At 43.6% G+C, this 23,644-nt stretch overlaps 1 protein-coding gene across 1 annotated transcript in view; it reads right to left on the bottom strand.

The window, feature by feature from the left end:
• The window catches only part of MSH3 (mutS homolog 3), a 167,247-nt gene that overhangs the window by 2,281 nt on the left and 141,322 nt on the right, over positions 1-23,644 (bottom strand). The window contains exons 20-23 of the mRNA XM_066602947.1: positions 21,980-22,137; positions 8,592-8,778; positions 5,698-5,824; positions 2,706-2,880 (exon numbers count right to left, since the gene is read on the bottom strand). Coding sequence (XP_066459044.1) covers positions 2,706-2,880; positions 5,698-5,824; positions 8,592-8,778; positions 21,980-22,137 — 647 coding nt within the window. The remainder of the gene's footprint in view (positions 1-2,705; positions 2,881-5,697; positions 5,825-8,591; positions 8,779-21,979; positions 22,138-23,644) is intronic.

Raw genomic sequence — 23,644 nt, 5'->3', positions numbered from 1 at the left:
CTGTATTGAGTTGTTTGAAATTCTTATGGTGGTGTCCAAAAAGTTGATTTCAGTATACGAGTAGCTTAATGTCAGGTTTATGGTGGGGTGGAATGCATTAAATCTTTCATGGGATTTAATTAGTTCTTGTTCGGTGTTGGTCCAGATGATTATGAGGTCATCAATATTGTGGAACAGCTGTATGCACATACATATTCTAGTTTGGTTTACATCCCAATTTATATGGCAAGGACAGTTAAAAGGTCAGATATTGACTCATAGGGTAGCTACAATCCAATTGGTAGCACTGGAGGATTAATACATAGGGTCATCGGGTCCAACCACCTGCTCAATGCAGGACTCAATAAATAATCCCAGACAGATGTCTGTCCAACCCTCGTTTCCATTGAAGGAGAACTTACAACCTCCTGTGGCAACCTGTTACACTCATTGATCACCATCACTGTCAAAACATTTTTTCTAATATCTAATCTGTGTCTCCTCCCTTTCAGTTTTATCCCATTGCTTCTAGTCTTTCATTGTGCAAATGAGAATAGGGCTGATTCCTCTGCACTGTGAGAGGAGACTTAATAGCTGTCTGCAAATATCTGAAGGGCTCTCAGCCTTCTTTTTTGCGAGCTAAACATTCCCAGATATTTTAACAATTTGCAGGCCGCTCCCCATCCTGGTAACTCTTCTTTCAGCTTGCTCCAGTTTGTTAATGTTGTTTTAAAATTGGGGTGCCCAGAACTGGACACAGTATTCCAGATGAGGTCTGACTAAGGAAGAGTAGAGGGGGATAATTACCTCACGTGATCTAGACTCTATGCTTCTTTAAATACATCCCAGGATTAGGTTTGCCTTTTATGAAGCTGCATCACACTGTTGACTCATGTTCAGTCTGTGATATATTAGTATACCAAAGTCTTTTTCACATGTGCTGCTGTCTTAGCTCAATTCCTCCCATTCTGTATGCAGAATCACTCGTATGAATGATAAAAGGGAGCAATGGATCTTCATTCAAATGGAAATCTAGGCAAAATTATTTTTTCACTTCTCATAGGTGCATGTGAAAAGATTAAATTTGTGAAGTCTAATCTTGTTACTCCATCTACAGAGTGTTTAAATGACTTTGCTTTTCCTCATAAATTTCTGTATTTAGACATAACATGTCAAAGGCCCCATTGCTAAAAATTCTATGGATGATTTTCAGTGACAGAAATTCATGAGCAGTGTCAAAGGAGTTTAAAGGGGTTGTCTCGAGGAAGCACTGAAATTTTTTTTTTGCCCAGTCCCCCTTATTAAGCATACATTACTAAGCCCCCCTGTAAATGACTTTTCTAGCTGGTTTGTACTTACAGTTCCAGCGTTTCAGCAACTTATAAAAATTTTCCCAAGATGGCCGCCAGCTCTTTTCCCATCGCTTGCTGTAGCCCGACGTGCGCGCTCCCGAGACGCTACCAGCTGTGTCTCCCTGACAGCCAGACGCCCCGCAGCCGCCGACTGGACCCCTGGATTGAACGCGGCCGACCACGGCACACAGTCACCCACCGCCAGGCAGCAGGTAACCGGCGCAGCCCCCCCCCCCCGACACAGCGACAGCCCCCCCCCGGCACAGCGACAGCCCCCCCGGATCAGCGACAGCCCCCCCGGAACAGCGGCAGCCCCCCCCCCCCCCCCCGGCACAGCGACAGCCCCCCCATCACAGCGGCAGCCCCCCCCCGGCGCAGCCCCCCCGGCGCAGCGGCAGCCCCCCCCGGCCCATCACTTACCTGGGCGGCAGGACGGCGGGACAGCTGAGCGGCTTCTCGGGACAGCTGGGCGGCTCTGCACCTTCCTCTAACAGAGGATGGTACAGAATGGCCGCTCCAGCGCGCTCCCGAGCAGTGACATCTCGTCTGCACATGCGCAGAAGAGCTGTAGCGGCGAGCACACTGAAGCGGCTCGTGCTGAAAGGAGAAGACCGGACTGCGCAAGCGCGTCTAAAAAAGCAAGCTGCCAGCGAATTTAGACAGAACCATGGAGACGGGGACACCAGCAACGGAGCAGGTAAGTGAATAACTTCTGTATGGCTCATATTTAATGCACGATGTATATTACAAAGTGCATTAATATGGCCATACAGAAGTGTATAACCCCACTTGATTACGCGAGACAACCCCTTTAAGGCCTCCTGCACACGAGCAGGTCGGACACCGCATGTAGGATTCCCGCAGCAGAGTTCAACCTGATGCCTGGCTGGTGACCCCCTGCGTACCTGTCCGGCATCTTCTGTGAACGCTGCAGATGTGCCCGCTCGAGTAACCGCCTTAATCGAGCGTGCTCGCTCATCTCTAGCGCTTAACACCTTTTGTCTATAAGGTTTTTACATGTGTAGGAATCTGCACCTAAATCTGCTATGCCTGAACTTATCTTTAATGTGAATTCTGATTGGTTGCCAAGGGCAATAGTGATGCTTTTACTTTAGGGATAACTTTTGTATAAAGTGTAAATGTGTATTGTATTGCAATAGGTCAGTGCTATATAATCATTATATATATTCCTAGGGCAATTTCGTAATATATATAATGAATAAATAATTAGATAATGATCATGAGCCTTCAATGAATACTACTTACCAGCACTCTGCTGCCCTGTATGCTTGGGCTCATCAGGAGAGAAAATGAGACTGTACTGAGAATGATTTATGAGTGTCAGCATATAAAATAAATAGCCAATATGTTTACCTTTTCATCTCCACTAACCCCTCCAGCTCTTTAGATTTACAAGCTGCTTTCTTTAAAACTTCCTCTGGGACATCTGCCAGCTTAGCAACATTCAACCCATAACTCCTTGCAGCAACTCCTCGAGTTATCTGGTATAGAAATGTGACATACTCCGGCTTATCGGCAACTTCAGACTCTGTAGAATCAGAAAAAAAACATACAATGCTTGATGCGCACTAATAACACAAAACATTATGAGAGATTATATATATATATATATATATATATATATATATATATATATATATATATATATATATTATATATATATATATATTACACACACACACTCTACACTTCAGAAATTTAATTTAGCTATGCACCATGCCATTAACCCCTTAGTGACGAAGCTTGTTTGCACCTTAGTGATGTAGCCAAATTTTGGAAATCTGACATGTGTCACTTTAACATAGAATAACTCCGTAAAGGTTTTGCATATCCAAGTGATTCTGACATTGTTTTTTCGCCATATGTTGTACTTCATTTAGGTGGTAAAAATAGGCCGGTAGAATTTGTGAATATTTATTAAAAGTGCCAAAATTGGGGAAATTTGGGAAAGTGTTACTTTTTCACATTTTCAACTGTAATATCTCAAATATATGCAAATAAAAAGTACAAATTTTTGCTAAGATAGATATTTCTATCTGTTTACTTTATTTTGGATGCAGATTTTAAAAACTTTGTTTTTTTTAACCGTTTAGGAGACGTACAAATTTAACATTACTGATCAACATTTTGAGAAACACTTGGTTTTCCTACACCAAGCCAAGATTGCAAAGTTTCATAGGTGTCAGAATGATAGATACCCCCACAAATGACCCCATTTTAAAAACTACACCCCTTAATGTATTCACTAAGGCGGGGGGTCAGGAGTATTTTGACCTCGCCGTTTTTTTTCAGGAATTATATGAAGTTTAATTTTTTCTCCTCTAAATTGCATTTTTTGCAAATTTGTCATTTTAAAGACATTTTCTTTTCTATAGTGCACATGAAAATGAAGATTTACACCCCAGAATGGATCCCCCTGTTTGTCTTGTGTTTAGAAACATACCCATTGCGGCCCTAATCTTATGTCCATATCCACAACGGGGCCCAAACCGAAAGGAGCAACCGGTGGCTTTCAGAACAGACATTTTGCTTGAAGGTGATTTACGCACACATATGAATGAAGACTTGCACCCCAAAATGGATCCCCCTGTTTGTGTTCAGAAATATACCCATTGTGGCCCTAATCTTATGTCTGGCTGCACAACGGGGCCCAAACTGAAAGGAGCATTGAAGTTCAACTGTTTTTAACTTTTACATGATCACAATTATCCATTGGATAATGGCGATCACGTGACCAGGGACCACAGCACTTGGTCACTGCTCCAGGCTCTCGGCTACATTTAGTAGCCAGGAAATTTTAAATTTCCCGGGCCCTCTCGGCTTCTGCGCTTACATCCGCCATCCTGCCAACAGGCGCATGCGCCGAAGTTGGGGAAAGGTCGGCGGATGAAGATTTCGTCGGGGAACATCGCCGGAGGCCTTAGATAAGTAATTTCACCTCCCCTAATGGATTGGATCCATGACGAGAAGTAAAATAAAAAAATTTTTTTAAAACTTTTACGTGATCCCCATTATCCATTGGATAGTGGCGATCACGTGACCAGGAAATTGCATACCGTGGCACCTAGTGAAATCTTCAGGCTCTCAGCTACGTTCGGTAGCCAGGAGCAGGGGAATTGTAAATTAACCGGGCAATCTGCGGCTTTTGCGCATGCATCTGCCACTTTGACACCGGGCGCGTGCGCAGAAGCCGGGGTAAGGTCCATGGATAAATCCGGGGGCCTCAGGTACTTAATTTCATCCTGCCTTATGATCGGTGAGGGGAGATGAAACTAACTTTTTAAACTTTTTTTTACTTTACATGATCACTGTTTTGCAGTCAATAGCTCCAATCGCATTACCGGGGTGGGGGTGTCCGCACCCCCCATGACTGCTCCAGGTTGTTGGCTGGCTCCGTGAACCAACAGGATGGAACGGTCACATGCACAACCCACGGGGCTTTAATCCTCAGGGGATGCATTTTTTTTTTTAAGTCCCTGAAGATTAAAGCCCACAAAGCCAGGACATAAAAAGGCAATGGGCCATCACTACGGGGTTAAAGTAGCCTACCTATGCAATTTGCATAGCCCAACAGCCATTAACTGTGAATGGCTATACAAATAGTATAATGCACTGAAAGATAGATATGACATATTCATATCTAGCTTGTGCCAAACTAATGTTTGGCACACTAGACCTGTTTATTTCTATATATGCAGATGAATGCACCATAGTGCACTAACGCTTTGTTGCAAAAACTGGCATGCACTAAGCCAACTACCGTAGTAGGCAGTATAAAATTACACAGCTGTTGTGCCAGATCCAGCATGAGCCACTGTGATAAATGTAGTGCATTTCAAGACTAAGTTTGCATTGTTTAACTATTAGACAGAATCAGACACTTTGGTATCTATAAAGCATTTAAATACTTTATAGACACCAAAGTATTGTTGATATAGCCAAAATACTTATGTTGCATGTTTTTTAGCAAGTTTGTATAAGTAGCCTACAAATATGTGAGCCTTTTGAAGAAAAATCCACTCGTTCCTTGGCTGCCAGAACTTTTCCCTATACAAAAATTACCAGTGTTCTGAAACTTTTCTCCACAGGCTCACATGACACCAAAGTCACGAAAAGTTGGACAAAGTTTCATCCCAACTCTATGCTACTATAGATATTCCATGTCTACCTGTTAAATGGTTTTAGCTCTATATAACGCTGAAAGTGTCCATTTCTTTTTTGGTAACCCCGTAGCAGTAAATCTGCCCCAATGTGCATATATACAAGAACTATAGAAAATGTAACAGAGACTATACCAAAGTAAAAGACAATAACAATGATGATCACATATTTGCTGCCATCTTACCATGTTCATTCCCCTGCTCTTCATCGATAAAGAAAGCCATATGGTAGTTCCCAACAACAGTAGGATAGTAGGTTTCCAGTTCACACAATGGAGGATAATGTGTGACAAACAGCGTTAGTGATGTCAGCTGAAGGAAGAACGAATTATAATAAATCATGACGGCGCAGACAGAAAACTCCTCTTCGTATATGTTAATCATTAACAATTCCGGTAACAGTTTAGCTATTTTCATGACACTGTTACCTCAGAAGTGTATTTGTGTAAAGAGTAGCTGCACCCTGTAGTTTTACATTAGAAGATATTTCTATAAGGTCAGGCTCACATGAGCGAGTCGGATTTCACATGCGGGAGGCCTGTATACCTCCATTTACTGTACTGCGGAGGCTCGCCGGCAATCATGCGCAGTACAGTTTTTTCCCCCGTTTATTTGTATTTCCCGCAGCGCCGCTTAAAGATGATGCAGGCACCCACAGGCCATACGAAATGTTAATTGCATATGGGCCGCAGGTCAGATGACCTTTATTGACATCAATGGAGGCTGTCGACGTGGATTCTGTGGCAGCATAAAGCATGCTGTGATTTTTATTCCACTTGCAGAAGCTGCAATTTGTAACCACGATTGTGAACGAAAAATTAAAAATGCATGCCTTTGAATGCCTGCGTTTCACCATGGACCGTCCGCGCGGACGGCGATCACAAAATCCACAATACAAATCAGTTTGTGTGAACCTAGCTAACCCCTTAAGGAAGATGCCCTTTTTTTTCCATTTTCGGTTTTTCCTCCCCACTTTAAAAAAAATCCTAACTCTTACTTATCCATCCACGTAGATGTCTGAGGGCTTGTCTTTTGCAGGATGAGCGGTGTTTTTTAATGGTACTATGTAATGTGAAAAACTTAAAGGAGATGTCCCGCGCCGAAACGGGTTTTTTTTTTTTTAAACCCCCCCCCCGTTCGGCGCGAGACAACCCCGATGCAGGGGTTAAAAAAACCACCCGCACAGCGCTTACCTGAATCCCGGCGCTCCGGTGACTTCTCTACTCACCGCTGAAGATGGCCTCTTCCTCCGTGGACCGCAGCTCTTCTGTGCGGTCCACTGCCGATTCCAGCCTCCTGATTGGCTGGAATCGGCACGTGACGGGGCGGAGCTACACGGAGCTACACGGAGCCCCATAGAGAACAGCAGAAGACCCGGACTGCGCAAGCGCGGCTAATTTGGCCATCGGAGGCCAAAAATTAGTCGGCACCATGGAGACCAGGACGCTAGCAACGGAGCAGGTAAGTAAAAAACTTTTTATAACTTCTGTATGGCTCATAATTAATGCACAATGTATATTACAAAGTGCATTATTATGGCCATACAGAAGTGTATAACCCCACTTGCTGCCGCGGGACAACCCCTTTAAATTCTAAGTGGAGTGAAATGGGAAAAAAAAGTGCAATTCCGCTATCTTTGGGAGGGGTCTTGCTTCTGTAGTGTGCACACTGCAGCAAAAATGACATGATAAATTTATTCTATGTGCCAGTACAATTCAGATGGTACCAATTTTATAGAGTTTTTCTTGCTGTACTCCTTTAAAGAAATAAAATGGCTTTGGAAAAAATTAACATTTTCTGCCGACATCTTTCAACAGTTATAACCTGTTTATTTCTTCATCGACATGGTTGTATGAAGGCTTGTTTATTTGCAAGATGTCTTGTAGTTTTTATTGGTACTATTATGGTTTTTTGATCACTTTTTATTACACTTTTTCTTGGTGACAGGTAAACAACAACAGAAAAAAAACGCAATTCTGACGACGTTCATTGTGCGGATTAAATACTGTGTTGCTTTGATAGACTTTTTATGGATGCAGCTATACAAAGTATGTTTTGGGGTTATTTGATAAGATTTTTTTTTTTTTAATATAGCAAAAGGTTTTTTTTCCTTTTTTATAACCTTTTTTTAAAAAAATAATTGACATTTTTAAACTGACTTTCACATTTTTTTTTAAGCCCCTATAGGGGACAAGAACTTGTAATGGTTTGATCACTTCTGCAGTATGATGTAATACCATTGCATTACATTGTACCGTAATCTGACATGCAATCTATCAAGCCACGACACAAGCATGGCCTGTAAGGCAATCTGCAATGGCAGCCCCGGTGGCTTTCAGAATGCCCCTGGCTTCCATGGCTACTGAACAGCTCCCAGAACTCTGATTGTTGCATTTAAATGCCGCTATCAAAATTGGCGGTGGCATTTAAATGAGAGTGCAGATGATAGCTGTTGTGGGTGGGTGTGGGCTGTAAGAAACAGCCGACATTCATTGTATGGAGCAGGATTGGCAGCCGATCCCCCAACGTGCAAACACCCAACCTCCATGATGAAACTGTATGCCATGGAGCATTAAGGGGTTAAATGGAACCTGCCATCAACTATAAGTTATAGTACTTATAGTTTAAGTGAAGTGGAGTCTGGGGAGACTTTTTTCGTACTCGCCTGGTTCCCCATTCCTGCAGTGTCCCCCACTGAAGACAACACATGCAAAGAAAGTGTGACTCTTCCCAGAAGGCTGTGCGTATATTTGCATTCACCTTTATGTGAGCGCACACAGCCTTCTGACAAGAGTTATGCTTGCTATGTGCACGCTGACAGCTCAGGAATGGGGGAGCAGGAGAGTATGAAAAGCAGCTCCCTGGACTCCTTATGACCTAAACTTAGTTCATGGTGCTTATAGTTGATGACCCGTTCTCTCACATATGTTTGGGGATCTGGTTCTGTTTCCCTCCAGGATGGCACAGACCCTTCTGTCACAACTGATCTTCTAGGTCGGGCATCAGTTGCATCATTGTAGCAGTGCCATCATGAATGTAGGCCATTGAATGATTCTATAAACACAATGAGAAGACTTACATCTCTTACTATATACTCCAGAGTCGCATACGCGATGGCGATCCCATCATGTGTACTGGTGCCTCTTCCCAATTCATCCAAAATGACAAGGGAACGAGGACCGGCTTGCTTTAATATCTCTGCTGTCTCCGACAACTCTTCCATGAAAGTGCTTCTTCCTTTATAGATATTATCAGCAGCTCCCATTCTGTAATATAAAAAGCAGCTGTATGTTCTGATAAAGCAAATGGCATATAACGCAAAGGAACTCGGCTAGACTTCAATGATGCATCGCTTTCTGTTCTGTACTTTGAAAAGAAAATAACTTGCAAGAGATGTAGGGGGAAAAAAACAAAGTTTCAATGTAGAAAATGTTAAACTTGAAATTTAATGCATTCTGACAACTTAAAACAGGTATTCTGGTTACTGTATGTTGTTTCAACTTTTCACCCATCCACTAGATTGGTGAAACCTGGTAGATCGGTGGGGGGTCCAAGCAGGTAAATGGGTAGTCTTGTTTCCTCATTTCTCCTCAATGTAGGTGGGAGAAGCCACCTGGAAGTGAGGTCAATAAATGGAGCGCAGGTCACCGATGTGCAGCTGCTGCTCCATTCATTTCAATGAAGCTGATGGAAATACCTGAGTGCTTGTACTCTGCTATCTCCGGCAATCCCATTGGAAACTAATGGAGTGGCACTGCACAAGAGCAACCTGCAGTCCATTCAATATCCTCTTCACTGGGTGAACTGCAGTAGGGAGGACAGTGGAAATAGGACCCCTGCTCTTGGGATCGATAGAGGTCCCAGTGGTTGGACCCCGGCCGATTGATCAGCTTTCACCCATGCAATAACCAGAATACCCCTTTAACTACTATGTATTATAATGCTGTATGCATCATCAAGATGCAACATGCTACGTCTGTATGTTTTACAGAGGGCCTGTCAGACCCGCAATATACTTGTTGAAGTAAATACCTTTATTCCCCTTTATTATAAAAATGTTAGGGCATATTTACACTCCACTTTGTACTGTCCCTCCATTATTCTTCCTGGAAATTTATGAATACACTTTCAACTGTTTGATACCATTTTCCTTGTCAAGTGGGTGTGTGCTTAGACAGCCTGACAATGTCCAGTCACGTGCTTGCTTTGTCAATGTATCAGAATACAGAAAATGATATCTACTTGCTCATACATTTCCAGGAGTAGCGGCAGTGAAACATTTTTTGGAGTATCTATAGATTTAATTAAATAGATGATAAATTGTGTAGAAAAAAAGCCTAAAATGTTTGCTGCAAAAAGTGTCTGTTAATCATCAAAACCAACATTTTAATAGCAGAAATAAGGTTTTAAATCCTTTAAAATCAAGTGTCGGATCCTGCATAGCTCCAATGTCAGGTGAGGTCTGATACATGTTTCTATCAGTATGCAGGACAGTGCTCCAATGTTGGAGTTGTTCCACATATGTATGCTACAGTATACAGGACAGAGCTCTGATGTCAGAAGCTATTCTGCATATGTATGTTACAGTATACAGGAAAGCGCTCCATCGGATACAGCACTCCGATGAGCACTGACCTGCATGCTGTAACATACATATGCAGAACAGCCTCTGACATTGGAGTGCTGTCCTGCATACTGTTCGATGGATATCTCTGTAATACAGAGGCATCCTATAACTGCATACAAGGTGTATAACACGTTTCTATCATTAAGGCTGCCTGCAGACGAGCGGGTCGGATCCGGCAGCGAGAAATCTCGCCGCGCGATCCGACCCCAGAGCCTGCAGGGACGAGCGCGTACTCACCCGCGCCTGGCGGCCCCGGCTCTTTGATGTGCCGGCTGCCGCGCAGCCGGCGCATGCGCAGACCGGAGCCGGGGGCCAGGTGAGTGCGTGCCCCGCAGAAAATTAGAACATGCCGCGGTTTGTTTGCCGCGCGAGATTTCGCGCGGCCAAACCGCGGCCGTCTGCATAGGAGTGCGTATTGTAATGCACTCCTATGCAGACTTTCAGCGGCGGAAATCCCGCGGCGGGATTTCCGCTCGTCTGCAGGCGGCCTAAGAGAAATTAGAAATGGAGTCTTATTATATAAATATATATGATATCAATATACATATTTACAGGATTACAAATTATCTTCCTGACGTGAAACACTCATACGTCACATTTAATTTTCAAAAAACGGCTATCATCGTGACAGTTCATTTACTTGTTTCTGTTAAGTAATTCCAAGGAATCCACAACACGCTTACCCACCCAAGAAACATTGCATTGGAAAGGGTTAAAATACATTTTTTATGAATTTAATGCCATTTTGAACCTGCCAGCAACACAATTACATAGTGCAAGAAAAAAAGCTCCTGTACAAACCTAATGACTTCATGCTCAGCCTTAAACATTCTGCTAGTTGGACTACAGCTGAAGCTATTTTGTCGCACAAACACATGGGATGGAGCCATGCTAGTGAAATGAATCGATCCATCAATGTGTCCGCCACTTCTGCACAGTTATGGTACAATCTCCCCTGACTGCTTTGAAATCGCAGCTGCAGAGTCCGTCACCAAAGTAAGTACGAGCCTCAGAAGAGCGTCTTCCCGAGAAAAAGGATTTATTTTTAATGACTGCAGGCGATCTAAGGGAAGCGATAGGTTTTCTTCTGCAGCGCTGAATTTACTATAGTGATGGTTCAGTGGATTAATAGTATTGCCAATCACTGCTGCATACACAACTAATTGGCTGAATGTGACAATTGTTGTATTCATCTTCGACATTACCAGAAATTATACTGAGGGAGTAATTGCAGCACTCTGCGGACAGTCTAACCTCAGTAGTGGAAAAGTGGAGCAACTATGTACATCAGCTGTGACAAACAGGCTATTCTAGAGGGGCTGCTGATAAGTCTTTGGCTTTACCCAGAAAGAAACGAGATAGGAAGATGAAGCTTTACATTTATTCCACATACTCTCCACTGATGTCAACACACTTCTTACATCGGTATTCCAAGTTCTGTAAGCCTTGCAAAAAGAAGGATTTCAGTTGTGCCTCAAACCAGTCATCCGTAGCAGCCATGGCATCAGAAACGGTGTGAAATTTGGTACCCTTGAGGTGTTTCTTCAGGTTTGGAAACAGATGATAGTCGGAGGGAGCTAGATCTAGTGAGTAAGGTGGGTGGTCAACCAGCTGGAAGCCTAGCTCCACCAGTTTTGCCGTGGTCGCTTGTGCAGTGTGAGTGGAGGCGTTGTCTTGCAGGAACAAGATTCCTTTGGACAACTTGTCGCATCTTTTGGCCTTCAGAGCTGCTTTCAATTGGTCCAAACGTTCAATGTAATACCTTGCATTGATGGTGGAACCATTTTGAAGGTAGTCCACTAGCAGCACGCCCTCCTTATCCCAGGACACAGATGCCATCACCTTAGTGGCTGAACTTCTTTGGGCGAGGAGAACCACTGTGCCTCCACTCTTTTGACTGCTCCTTGGATTCAGAATCATACAAATAAATCCAGGTCTCATCCATAGTGACCAGTCGATCCATGAAGCTCTTATCAGTCCGGAAACGCTGACAAATGGACCCTGAAGTTTTCACTCGCATGCTTTTCTGATCTGTTGGCAAACATTTTAGGACTCACTTTGCAGATAGCTTCTTCATGTTCAAATGTTCATGGATAATGACACACACATGTTCACGAGAAATCCCCATGATGTCTGCTATTCCTTTAGCTGAAATTGTCCGATTCTCCAGTATGAGGTTGTACAGCGATGATTTCCAGAACAACCACCTCTCTCGGTCGTCCAGGACGTTCCTCATTATTTGTGCTGAAGTGGCCCTTTTTAAATTTGGCAACTCAGTTCTTAACTGTAGAATATGAAGGGCATTGATCCCCCAATGTCTGCGACATATCACCATGAATATCCTTCGCGGACTTTTCTTGCAGAAACAAGAATTTTATCACTCCCCTGCTCTCAATGGCTGTGAATATCGCCTTAGACTCCGCCATTTTGTTTTCCCGTGTGCCTAGATCGCTGTTGCCATAAGCTACAAACGCAAAATTTTGAAAACATATATTAGACACATAAGGCTTTCATGTGATGCAAAATTCGTTACCATAGAAACAACAAAACAACACACAGCCAAACACTTTTCAGCACCCCCTCGTAGATGAGCTTTTGACAGTTCTCATACACTACGATCCGTATGAAGCGCAGACCTGTATTCTCTTTATACGGAACTCAGGCCATGGCTTCTTCCCCATTACTTTTTGTGTACGAGCATATGACTGACGGCTAGTGGTGTTACAAGGGCAATAGAAAGTCCTAAAGTTTATTACAACACAGAAAACAGTTACTAAGCCTAACACTAAAGAATCCAAATGGAAAAAAAAAAACGTAAAGTCTTTGCTACAGTAAGGATGGGCTCACACAACCGTGTGCTGGTGGGCTGCCCGCATATCTCTGTCACATGAGTACGCAATGCCACCAATCCTCATGCACTAGCTTAGTGTGTATTACGAGCCAAGATAGAATAAACGCACGGGCAAACACAACTTTATGTTCGCTGTATTCAGTTCTGAGTTACAGTATAAGGTCGGGCACACACGTCTCTATGCTTACTGCGTAATACCCGTGCATAATACGCAGTAGCCAAATCCCATAGACTTTAATTGTACCACTCACACGAGGCGTGCGAAATACATGCGCAAACACATATAAATAGCAGCATGTTCTATCTTGGCATGTATAATGCGTGCATACACACAATCATGGAGCATAGGGATTGACGGCCTGCAGCAAATACGCGTGTCATTGCGTACTTGCTGTGTGCTTGCACGTGACCCCCGGCAAACATGGTCATGTGAGCCCAAGCCTACAATAGGAGTGTTGTAGTCAAGTAACAATGTAAGGTATAAAATACAAACAGCAGGTCTCCTATAGACAACTGAATGGAGAGTAGAGTCTATTCGCTGGGACAGAGTAAGGATCGCAGACGGAACAGGTTAATTCTTGATATTTTTGCATTTAATCTTGCTCGGTCCAACAGTAAACGGAATGCAGTCAGCTTCCAAAATAATGTGATCAGGAACTCATTGGAGGAGCAGCCTGGTCCTACAGGAACCAAAGTTGGAGGGGGAGAAATTAAGGAGATAAACAAGAGAATCCGGTGGGATGGCATAAATGAAAAACAGTCAACAAGGTAATGGCATAATGCCAGATTAACAGCAGGGTCAACATCATGCAGACACTGAGTTTAAGCTTTTTTGGCACTTCTGTGTTCCAAATCAACAATACTGCATTTAGATTTCCTTATGTGCCAGTCCACTCTCACACAGGCGGTTTTTATAGTGTTTAGCGCAGCTTTTTAAATGGTGCGCGCTAAATGCTGTAAAATGCCTCCATTGAATTAAATGGGCTTCTCAGACAAGCGTTCGAGCACACTGCAATTTTCAAACGCCGTCTTCTCTATTTTAGTGCGTTTCAGAGCTTTTTAATGTACCTCATTACCCATTGCAATGATGGGGTGCATTTGAAAATGCTGTCAAACGCATTTGAGAACGCTATAAAACACCATGTTTTGACAGACACCTTTGTAAAAGCAGCCTGAGGGGTACAAAGGAAACCCTGGATCATAGGGTCTTGCAGAGAATAGGGGTTAGTACCTTTCCCAAACACCTTTCCCATTGTACCAAACAGGCATGCTAGTAGAGCGGGACACAAAGCATACTAGTACTAGAACTGCTTTTAGCAGAAGGTCAAATGGAACAGATAGGGATGGTGGTGTAATGGCCTCAAGGATCTGATTGAGGAATTGATAAATCGCTACCGCCAAACTTTGTTGTGGTCATAAATTAGCTGATAAGGCGTGGGGGAGTTAAGCCCCTTTTACAAGCAACAATCATCCCTTAAATGGCCAAAGAAATTGACAATATTTTTGCATAAAATTACTTGCACCTAATCATCTGTATTTTCCCTCAATAGCTAAATTAAACTCAGTAGCAGCTGTTAGTTCAGTTGGGTGTGTGTTTGTGAGAGGGATTATCTGGCCAGCAGATTCCATTGTCTTCTCCCTTGCATACACAATGAGTACAGTCTTCTCCCAGCCTGAGTAAACACTGTGCTCATTGTGTATGTAAAGCAAACAAAACCATCTTGAAGCTGCTCAAAAGACTGAAAGAACCGCAATTAAATGGAACGAATTCTGACTGGCTTCACAGTGGTTTTTATGCTGGCTAAAAACCAGCCGCTAACAAGTGAATGAATAGTGCAGAACTGCCTGCGTTTACACATAAGGAATATCACTCCCTTTCAACCATTTACATGCAATAATTAACGTTTAAAAGTCGTTCAAATAGGGCCGTTATGGGCTGTCAGACCAGTTCAGCCTCACAGACAAATCTAGCGAGACTATGTATACAGTGATATATAGAAGTTGCAGAAGACAAATAGTGCAAAATTTATAATTAAACTCCATTACCAAAATGATTGTCCACCCAAAGTGAAAACGAAATTTATTTGGGGTGAAGGGGAATAAATGTCTTAGTAGAGATGAGCGAGCACCAAAATGCTCGGGTGCTCGTTACTCGAGCCAAGCTTTTTGTAATACTCGAGAGCTCGGCTTGAGTAATGAACCCCATTGAGGTCAATGGGAGACTCGAGTATTTTTCAAGGTGCCCCATGCTCTGCATTGTTTTCAATGGAGCCGCGGCTGCTACCAGCGGCTCCATTGAAAACAACGGTCTGCCGGTACCCCTGAATTGTTTTTCATGGAAGGGCTTTACATATCAGCCCTTACTGAAAAACAATAATTTTTAGTGTAAAAAAAAAAATTTACCCGTGTCCCCCATGGGGATGAAGAACACATCTGCCGTATGTGGCAGATGTTTCTTTCATTCTCACTAGTAAAAAGAATTCCCTGCTGCTACATCTTCCACATCTGCCACAGATGCAGCAGAGAAATACTTCAATTCCCCACCGCAGCTGTCACACATGTCAGCTGCGGTAGAGGATCCTGCTGCCGGCCCCTCAGTAATTGGATTTCAGGGAAGGGCTTTAAATATAAGCCCTTCCCTGAAAAACCATGAAAAATAGTGTTTTTAAAAAAAATTAAAAAAAAGCTGAGGGGCTCAGCCGCGTCTTCTCCGTGCTGTCCCCGGATCTGTAGTCCTGATCTATCAGCAGGCAGGGATTTGAAATCCCCGCCTGCTGAAAGAGCTGATTGTGATTGGCTGAGGCGCTCAGCCAATCACAGGCAGCTCTCACCGAATGAATGACGCAGCCGCGGCTCCATTGAAAACAGGTGGGGAGAAGAGGGTCAAAATTTCTCGAGCACCCGAACACTGCGTGGTGCTCGGCTCGAGTAGCGAGTACTTTGACTATGCTAATACTCAAACGAGCATGCTCACTCATCTCTAGTCCTTAGCCTTTAAATGGATTTGTTTTGGATTTAAAAATAATTAAACAAAAAAAACACATTGCTCCTTTCTTCCAGAAACAGCACTATGTCTGTCTATAGGTTGTGTGTAGTCTATGTGCTCCTCACACCGTTGTATTCAGGAGTTCGCCTGTGCATTACCTATACTCGGCGGCTCACTGTCAACACATCAGACTCTCTGCCTCTTTGGAAAGCTTCAAAAAGAACATGAAAAATCTACATTAAGCCTGCTGCTACCACAACAGGAGCACCTACTGCCCTCACCTACTGCCCCCTTCCCTTGTAGAATGCCAGCCCTTGAGGGCAGGCTCCTCGCTCCGTCTATCAGTTTAACTCATTTTCTTCTTGTTTATTATGCCTGTTTTTAAGATGCAAGAAACGTAAACCCATCTTCATATGCAAGATGCACAGCACCCTGGCATAAACCACTTACAGTGCCAGGACGTAGATGTATGTCCTGCTTGGGAAGGAGATTCCACGGATAGGTATACATGTCCTATGGATGGAGCGGGTCAGAAGCTGAGCCAGCACCATCTGCATTAGGGGCCGGCCTGTAGCTGACAGCCGTTCTCCTGCTGCAACAGCGAGGATCGGTGTTCTCACATGCTGCTGTTAACCCCTCACCTCTCTAGGACATCAGCCCTCCACTATATAACTGCGGAGGGCCGATGGGTTGCCATGGCAACCAGATACCACACAAGGGCAACTGGTACTACTATGGTCTGTTCAATAATTCATTGCTGTATATAAGTGCTGCAATGTATTATTAGACTGTTTATAGGTTCACAGGTTCAATAGACATAAAAATGATTTAAAAAAAATATTAAATAATTAGGTCAACATGGTAAAACAACAACTAAAATATATTATACACACACAGCAATAAAAAAAACACAGAGGATGAGTTGTTGGAATCAAAGGAAACGTTCTCTGTGTGATTGTAAAGTTGATATAAGTGACTGCAATATCAGAGCATAATCAAAGCATAATTTACTGGGGAAAACTGAACACTTGTAGGGAGCATCTAGTACCCTGTTGTACTGCCTCTAGCTTGGATACAAGATGTCATATGAGCGGGGATGGAGCCTCTAGTACCCTGTTGTACCACCTCTAGCTTGGATACAAGATGTGATATGAGCGGACATGGAGGCTGTAGTACCCTCTTGTACCGCCTCCAGCTTGGACACAAGATGTGATATGAGCGGGGATGGAGGCTGTAGTACCCTCTTGTACCGCCTCCAGCTTGGACACAAGATGTGATATGAGCGGGGATGGAGGCTGTAGTACCCTCTTGTACCGCCTCCAGCTTGGACACAAGATGTGATATGAGCAGGGATGGAGGCTGTAGTACCCTCTTGTACCGCCTCCAGCTTGGATACAAGATGTGATACAGGTGGGCATGGAGGCTCTAGTACTTTCCTGCTGGGAAATGCCTCTTGGAAGCTGCCATGAGAGGAACATGTGGCTGCAGGATGTCCTGAACATAATCGCTGAGCTGTCATTGTCCCTCGTACCACTAGGGTTGACCAAGTGTCGTATGCAATGGTCCCCCAAACTATCACACCAAAGGCAGGATTGAGGCGATCACCCCCAGGTCTCCAGACACAAACACTGCCATCCTCAGTGCGCAAACTAAACATGGATAACTCACTGAAGACAACTCGGCTCCACTCCATAGCAGTCCGGTTTCGTCGTTTACAACACCACTGCAAACGGCGGTGATGGTAGGTGTCAAAGACAGTACATGTAATGGATGCTGCAAGACCAAGTGTCCTTCAGCTAAGTGCCAGGAAATGGTTCTTATAGACACATGGGACTGTAACGATGGCAGATAACTAAACAGTTAGAGCTGCTTGTGGTTGTTGGCACACTCAGACGATCCTCTCTGCCAAGGGCGTCCTGATCTCAGTCGCATTGTGTGCGTGTCCTCATGCATTCACGGGTCCAAAGAGCTTTTAACAGTCTGGCTTAGAACAGCCCAGGTGGCGTGCAATATATATTATTTGGTATTGATGTAATCTTACCAACGTAGAAAAAAAATCATCATGTGATTTATGCTGCATGATTAACGCTGTAAAAAAAAAAAACCCAAAAAACAAAAACATAATTCATGTTTTTTTCTCCCTGCCCTCCAAAAAAGTTATGCAATACATTATTACCCAAAAAATGGTGCAAATAAAAACTACAGCTTACCAGTCAAAAAAACCAAAAACTCATTTAGCCATATTAACGGAATGATTTTTGAAAAGTGGAGAAGAAAATCCCCCAAAAGCCAGTTGTGTCTTTGGATCTAAAATAGGCCATGTCACTAAGAAGTTAATAGTGCTTTAAAACCACCACCATCATCATGTACTGAGTGGAAGGTGCCACAATGTCATTCATTTCAACACAAGTTCAGTATGGCACAACACTGGTGTCACTGTACCGATAAACTGCTGCGATAAGTGTACACATTTCTTCAGTCTTGGAGCAGGAAAGGTCTAACTAAAGCGGAAGCCGTTCATAATTTATTCCTTCTGACAAAGAACAATACAAATGTACTGCCACTTTGTTCCCCATTCATGTATGCATATTTCTGAGCTCAGATATTCCCATAAGTATTGCCTTCAGACTACGAGACTGCATGTTCTCCGGTTACCAGCTATTACTTACTTTGGCTGCATGTCTAATTTAGATTTCTACAGTGGGGATTCCATAGGAAAGAGACAGCATGGATTACAAAACAAGCAGAAGCCCGATGTCTCCAGCCTACAGCACATGAATATGCCGACTGCAAGACATTCTATAGAATTTATGTAAGGCTATCCCTTAGTTTATTTTGAAACAATGCTTGAAAGGATTCTTATTTCCAGTATTAGGCCTCCGTCACACAGGCGATGCTGAAAGCGCCGCGATTTAAATTGCGGCGCTTTATTACGTTTTACTTTCGTTTTCGGCCGCAGCATCGCTGAGACTGACGCTGGCTTTTAGCACTCCTGAACTTTGCTAAGGAGCGCTAAACGCCCCAAAATTGAACACACTCAACTCGAAAATGTCTGAGGCTATGAGAGACTCCTTAGAAAACAATGGGAGCCTCTGACAGCTAAAAGCTGAAAAAAAATCATCTGTGTGAAGGAGGCCCTAGGATCCTGAATATCCAGTCAATTAATTAGCAGGTATGTTTGGAGCACAGGGTGTATCCGAGGTACCCAGTGGATCATAGTGAGAACATACAAAACTTCATGCAGATGGTGCCCTGGCTGAAAGCAGCAAGAACTGTGAATGGCCTTTATGGACTGTGACTGTTATGAGCAACCAAAGCTCTTTCTCTATACCTATAATGAATAACTAAAAGCTGCTTTTACACCTGCACTGGGGATTCTGCTTGTTGGCTCAGTTCGGGGAGCAGGAAAGGGGAATCCCCGCAGCTGAACAGTTCTGTCTTTGGACGGAAGCGAACAGCGCCGGGCGGACCCCATTGACTATAATGAAGTCCACCCGTTTTCCGTTCAGCTGGACGGATTTTGGAGAGAAGAAAAAGCGCTGCATGCAGCAAAGGGGCTTGGGTTGGGTGTCAATGATGGTTGTGAAATACTTTTATATTATATAGAAAATATACTGCAAAACCTTTCCAAAAAAACACCTCCTTGAGGAGACCATGCCCTTATCCAGACCACATCCTGCCCATTTTCTTAATAACTACCCCACTAGAAGACCACTTTTTAATGCAATTTAGGACAGTTGTCTCAAAGATGTTTCACAGTCCTATATATACACACATGCACGTCACTTTTAAATGTGCTTACGCAAAAGTACAATAAAGTATGGATTGACAGTAATACAAAAAGTAGTATCTCTCAAACATAGTATCACTATACTGCATGCATACTGTATATAATACTACTATATGACACTTGGCATATCCCAACTATTATTGTAGCCTCCTATTGACTGCTGCGCTAATAGCACAGGCGCTACAATAATCTTGCAGTGCACCACGACAAGTTTAAAAGTGATACATCTATATTACACACGTATAGTTAGCAATCTGTAGAGGAGGTAAGTATGTGTAATATTTGTGTCACATCCCAACAGTGCGGTCAGTGCCGGATGAGCTGAGGACATAGCCTCTCTACAGACACCCTGCCTTCTTTTGTCTTTACCGACAGAGATACTGCCTAGATCAACAGCTGTTAGGACTTACAGCAGCAAAGGCAGGAGAGGAATGGGGAGGCAGGAACTTCAAACACCTTCATTTTGCGCCCTGCCTGCCTTCCTCCCATAGCTAGATCCCTGCATGCCTCGACTAGCCACAACTGTTTCGGCGGCACAAAGAGCACCCACACAATATTGGGCAGGGGGTTTTCAATGTTATAGCTGATCGGTGTATATACTTTCTATTCTTTCAAAACATCAACCAATATATTTCATCTGCACAATGAAGTTAAGCACTTTCCATATTGCTCTTGCACCATGCTACTTAGGACTTTTGAGGCAAGGAACCATATAATGTTGTTTTAGTACCGTATGAGAAGACTTACCCTCCTGTTCCTAAATATTCACTATAAATACAGGCTTGACTGCACAGCAGCTTATAAGATGGCTGAAGTGTTAAGAGAATGACCTTTACAGATGTGTCCGCTAGAGAAGAAAATAATTAGCACAAGATTCCAGTATGCGGGTTTTCTGCTTGTTGCCTAAACTCCAATTAAAATCGATACTTCTAAATTGTACAAGCTAAGAATTAATCGTTGTTGCTCTAATCTTGATAGAAAAGTTCAGAACAAATTCCAAATAAGAAATGTAATACTTTCTAAATCGCAAAACAACAATGCTGCAATGGTGACATAAAACCCGTTGCCAGAGATGTACAAGCCGGTTGTCTGTGTAAATAAATAAGTTATTTAGAATGGAAGTTCAGGGATTTGTGGTAACAGAATAATTAACAGTGCAGAAAACAACTGCTAGCAGACAGCGAAAACAAGCGGAAAAAGAAATAAAAACAAAACTAGCGAAATATTTGAATCCATGCAGAGTCTTAAAGGGGCTCTTAAAAGAAGTACTTACCTCACTATTCCCCCTGGGAAACAGTGTAGTGGCTCCAGTGAAGACTCTGCTGCATAGTCCACAAGAGAGGTGACCACTGAAGCCAATAAGAGGTTGCAGTGTCACGTTCCGAACACCTAGTACCATGGCGCCCAGGAGGTGAGCACTGATGGCAGGAGAACGGGCGGTGATGCTGCGGCCTCTGCTTGGTTGCAGCAGTCACGGGACTTCTGGTCTGTGCTGGAAGCGGGGTCCTCACTAAAGCGGTTCCGCTGTTTCCCAGAGGGAATATATTATATTATATTCTCAATATGCCCAATAAAAATAACTTTAAAGGGGTTGTCCCGCGCCGAAACGTTTTTTTTGTTTTTTTCAATAGCCCTCCCGTTCGGCGCGAGACAAACCCGATGCAGGGGTAAAAAAAAAAAACGTCCAGTACTTACCCGAATCCCTGCGCTCCCGCGACTTCTTACTTACCTTAGTAAGATGGCCGCCGGGATCTTCACCCACGATGCACCGCGGGTCTTCTCCCATGGTACACCGTGGGCTCTGTGCGCTCCATTGCCGATTCCAGCCTCCTGATTGGCTGGAATCGGCATACGTGACGGGGCGGAGCTACAAGGAGCAGCTCTCCGGCACGAGCGGCCCCATTCGGAAGGCAGAAGACCGGACTGCGCAAGCGCGTCTAATCGGGCGATTAGACGCTGAAATTAGACGGCACCATGGAGACGGGGACGCTAGCAACGGAACAGGTAAGTGAATAACTTCTGTATGGCTCATAATTAATGCACAATGTACATTACAAAGTGCATTAATATGGCCATACAGAAGTGTATAACCTCACTTGCTTTCGCGGGACAACCCCTTTAATTGTTTAATTATAAAAATTCTGAAAAAAGTAAAAAAAAAAAAAAATATTACATATATAGCTTAAAAAGGTACATTTATTTTTCTATCATACCTTGTAAAGATTCCATCAACAATACCAACAGTGACTTCCTCTGCAGGAACATAAGAGCCTATTTGCGCCATGATGGTGATGAGGGCGACCTGTTTGATGTAGGAGCTCTTCCCACCCATGTTCGGCCCAGTGATTATCATGACTCTCTCCATGTCTGCCTACAGAGACCAGAGGAACCAGGTTTATTTTTTCAGCAGTCACAAAAATTATATCCAATGTTCACACTTTCCAAATTAAATCTGACATTCTAACAGCAATGCCTAGAATACAACAATGATCATTGCACAATTCTACCTCTACACCAAATGTGCTAGCGGCAAGACAAATCAAAAACATTAACTTGTGCAAAGACTAGTTATGAAGTACTATATATCTAAGGAAAAAAATAACCATTAAATCATCCATCTTATAGAATGCCCCCTGCTAGTTGTATGATGCTCCCGAGAGTTCTACTCTGTCAAGCCCTTTCTTTAATGACTGACAGTCCCCTTAAATAATGGTTTTAATAGTACCTGAAACGATCCCTACACTATCACCCAAATTCAGCAGTGGTAGGGCCTGCCATTCCCAATTGTGGGATGTAGCTCCAATTTGGTGCTTTTTAGCTCTGACCTTTCAGTATCTGGAAGCTATGTTGGGACTGGTTCCATTTAGTTGGATGGAACAGTAAAGTCCATGTACATAGCAGGTGATAGATAAAAGACTTTTTGTAGACGTCCGATAGCTGTGAGGATGGCCGGATTCACATGAACATATTTATAAGTGTGCATAATACAAATCCGTAACACGGTCATATTATGAATCTCAGTGCATCAGTACTGCATCTATATTAGAGAACCGCAATACCGCTAGATTGCCTTCAAAGGAGGAGAGTGATATATATAAAACAGCCTGTTTGCACCAGTATGTGATTAGTTTGGCTTACTTATTTCAATATGAATGAAATAGACATAACATATTAAGAACTTGGAGAAAGAATGATCAAAGTTCACCTGACTGAAATTGATCATCGTAAGGCCGCCTGCACACGAGCGGAAATCCCGCCGCGGAATTTCCCGCGGGATTTCCGCCGCTGAAAGTTTGCATAGGAGTGCATTAAAATACGCACTCCTATGCAGATGGCCGCGGCTTGGCCGCGCGAAATCTCGCGCGGCAAACACACTGCGGCGTGTCCTAATTTTCTGCGGGGCACGCACTCACCCGGCCGCCGGCTCCGGTCTGTGCATGCGCCGGCTGCGCGGCAGCCGGCACATGAAAGAGCCGGGGCCGCCAGGCGCGAGTGAGTACGCGCTCGTCCCTGCAAGCGCTCGGGTCGGATCGCGCGGCGAGAATTCTCGCTGCCGGATCCGACCCGCTCGTCTGCAGGCGGCCTAATTCCAAAGTTTCACAACTTGTCAAGCCTAAGGCCTGTTTCAAATGGGCGACACTATTTCGCCGCGAGTGAAATCGCAGCAATATTGCATCAGTGGTCTGCGTGATATTGCTGCATTTTCTCATGGTGATACTGCAATTTTGTGGTGCTACAAAAAGTCGCACAACGCGCTACAAAGTTGCGTGACTTTAAAGCACCACGTGCAAGGATTTTCCGGGTGGGGTTTGAAATATAAGTCTGACCCCGAAAATATGCCCTAGCTGCATAAAAAAAAAAAAAAAAAGAATACATCA

This window comes from Eleutherodactylus coqui, chromosome 5 (assembly GCF_035609145.1).
Source record: "Eleutherodactylus coqui strain aEleCoq1 chromosome 5, aEleCoq1.hap1, whole genome shotgun sequence".
Lineage (NCBI taxonomy): Eukaryota > Metazoa > Chordata > Amphibia > Anura > Eleutherodactylidae > Eleutherodactylus > Eleutherodactylus coqui.
This window is presented reverse-complemented; position numbering and strand designations above follow the sequence as displayed.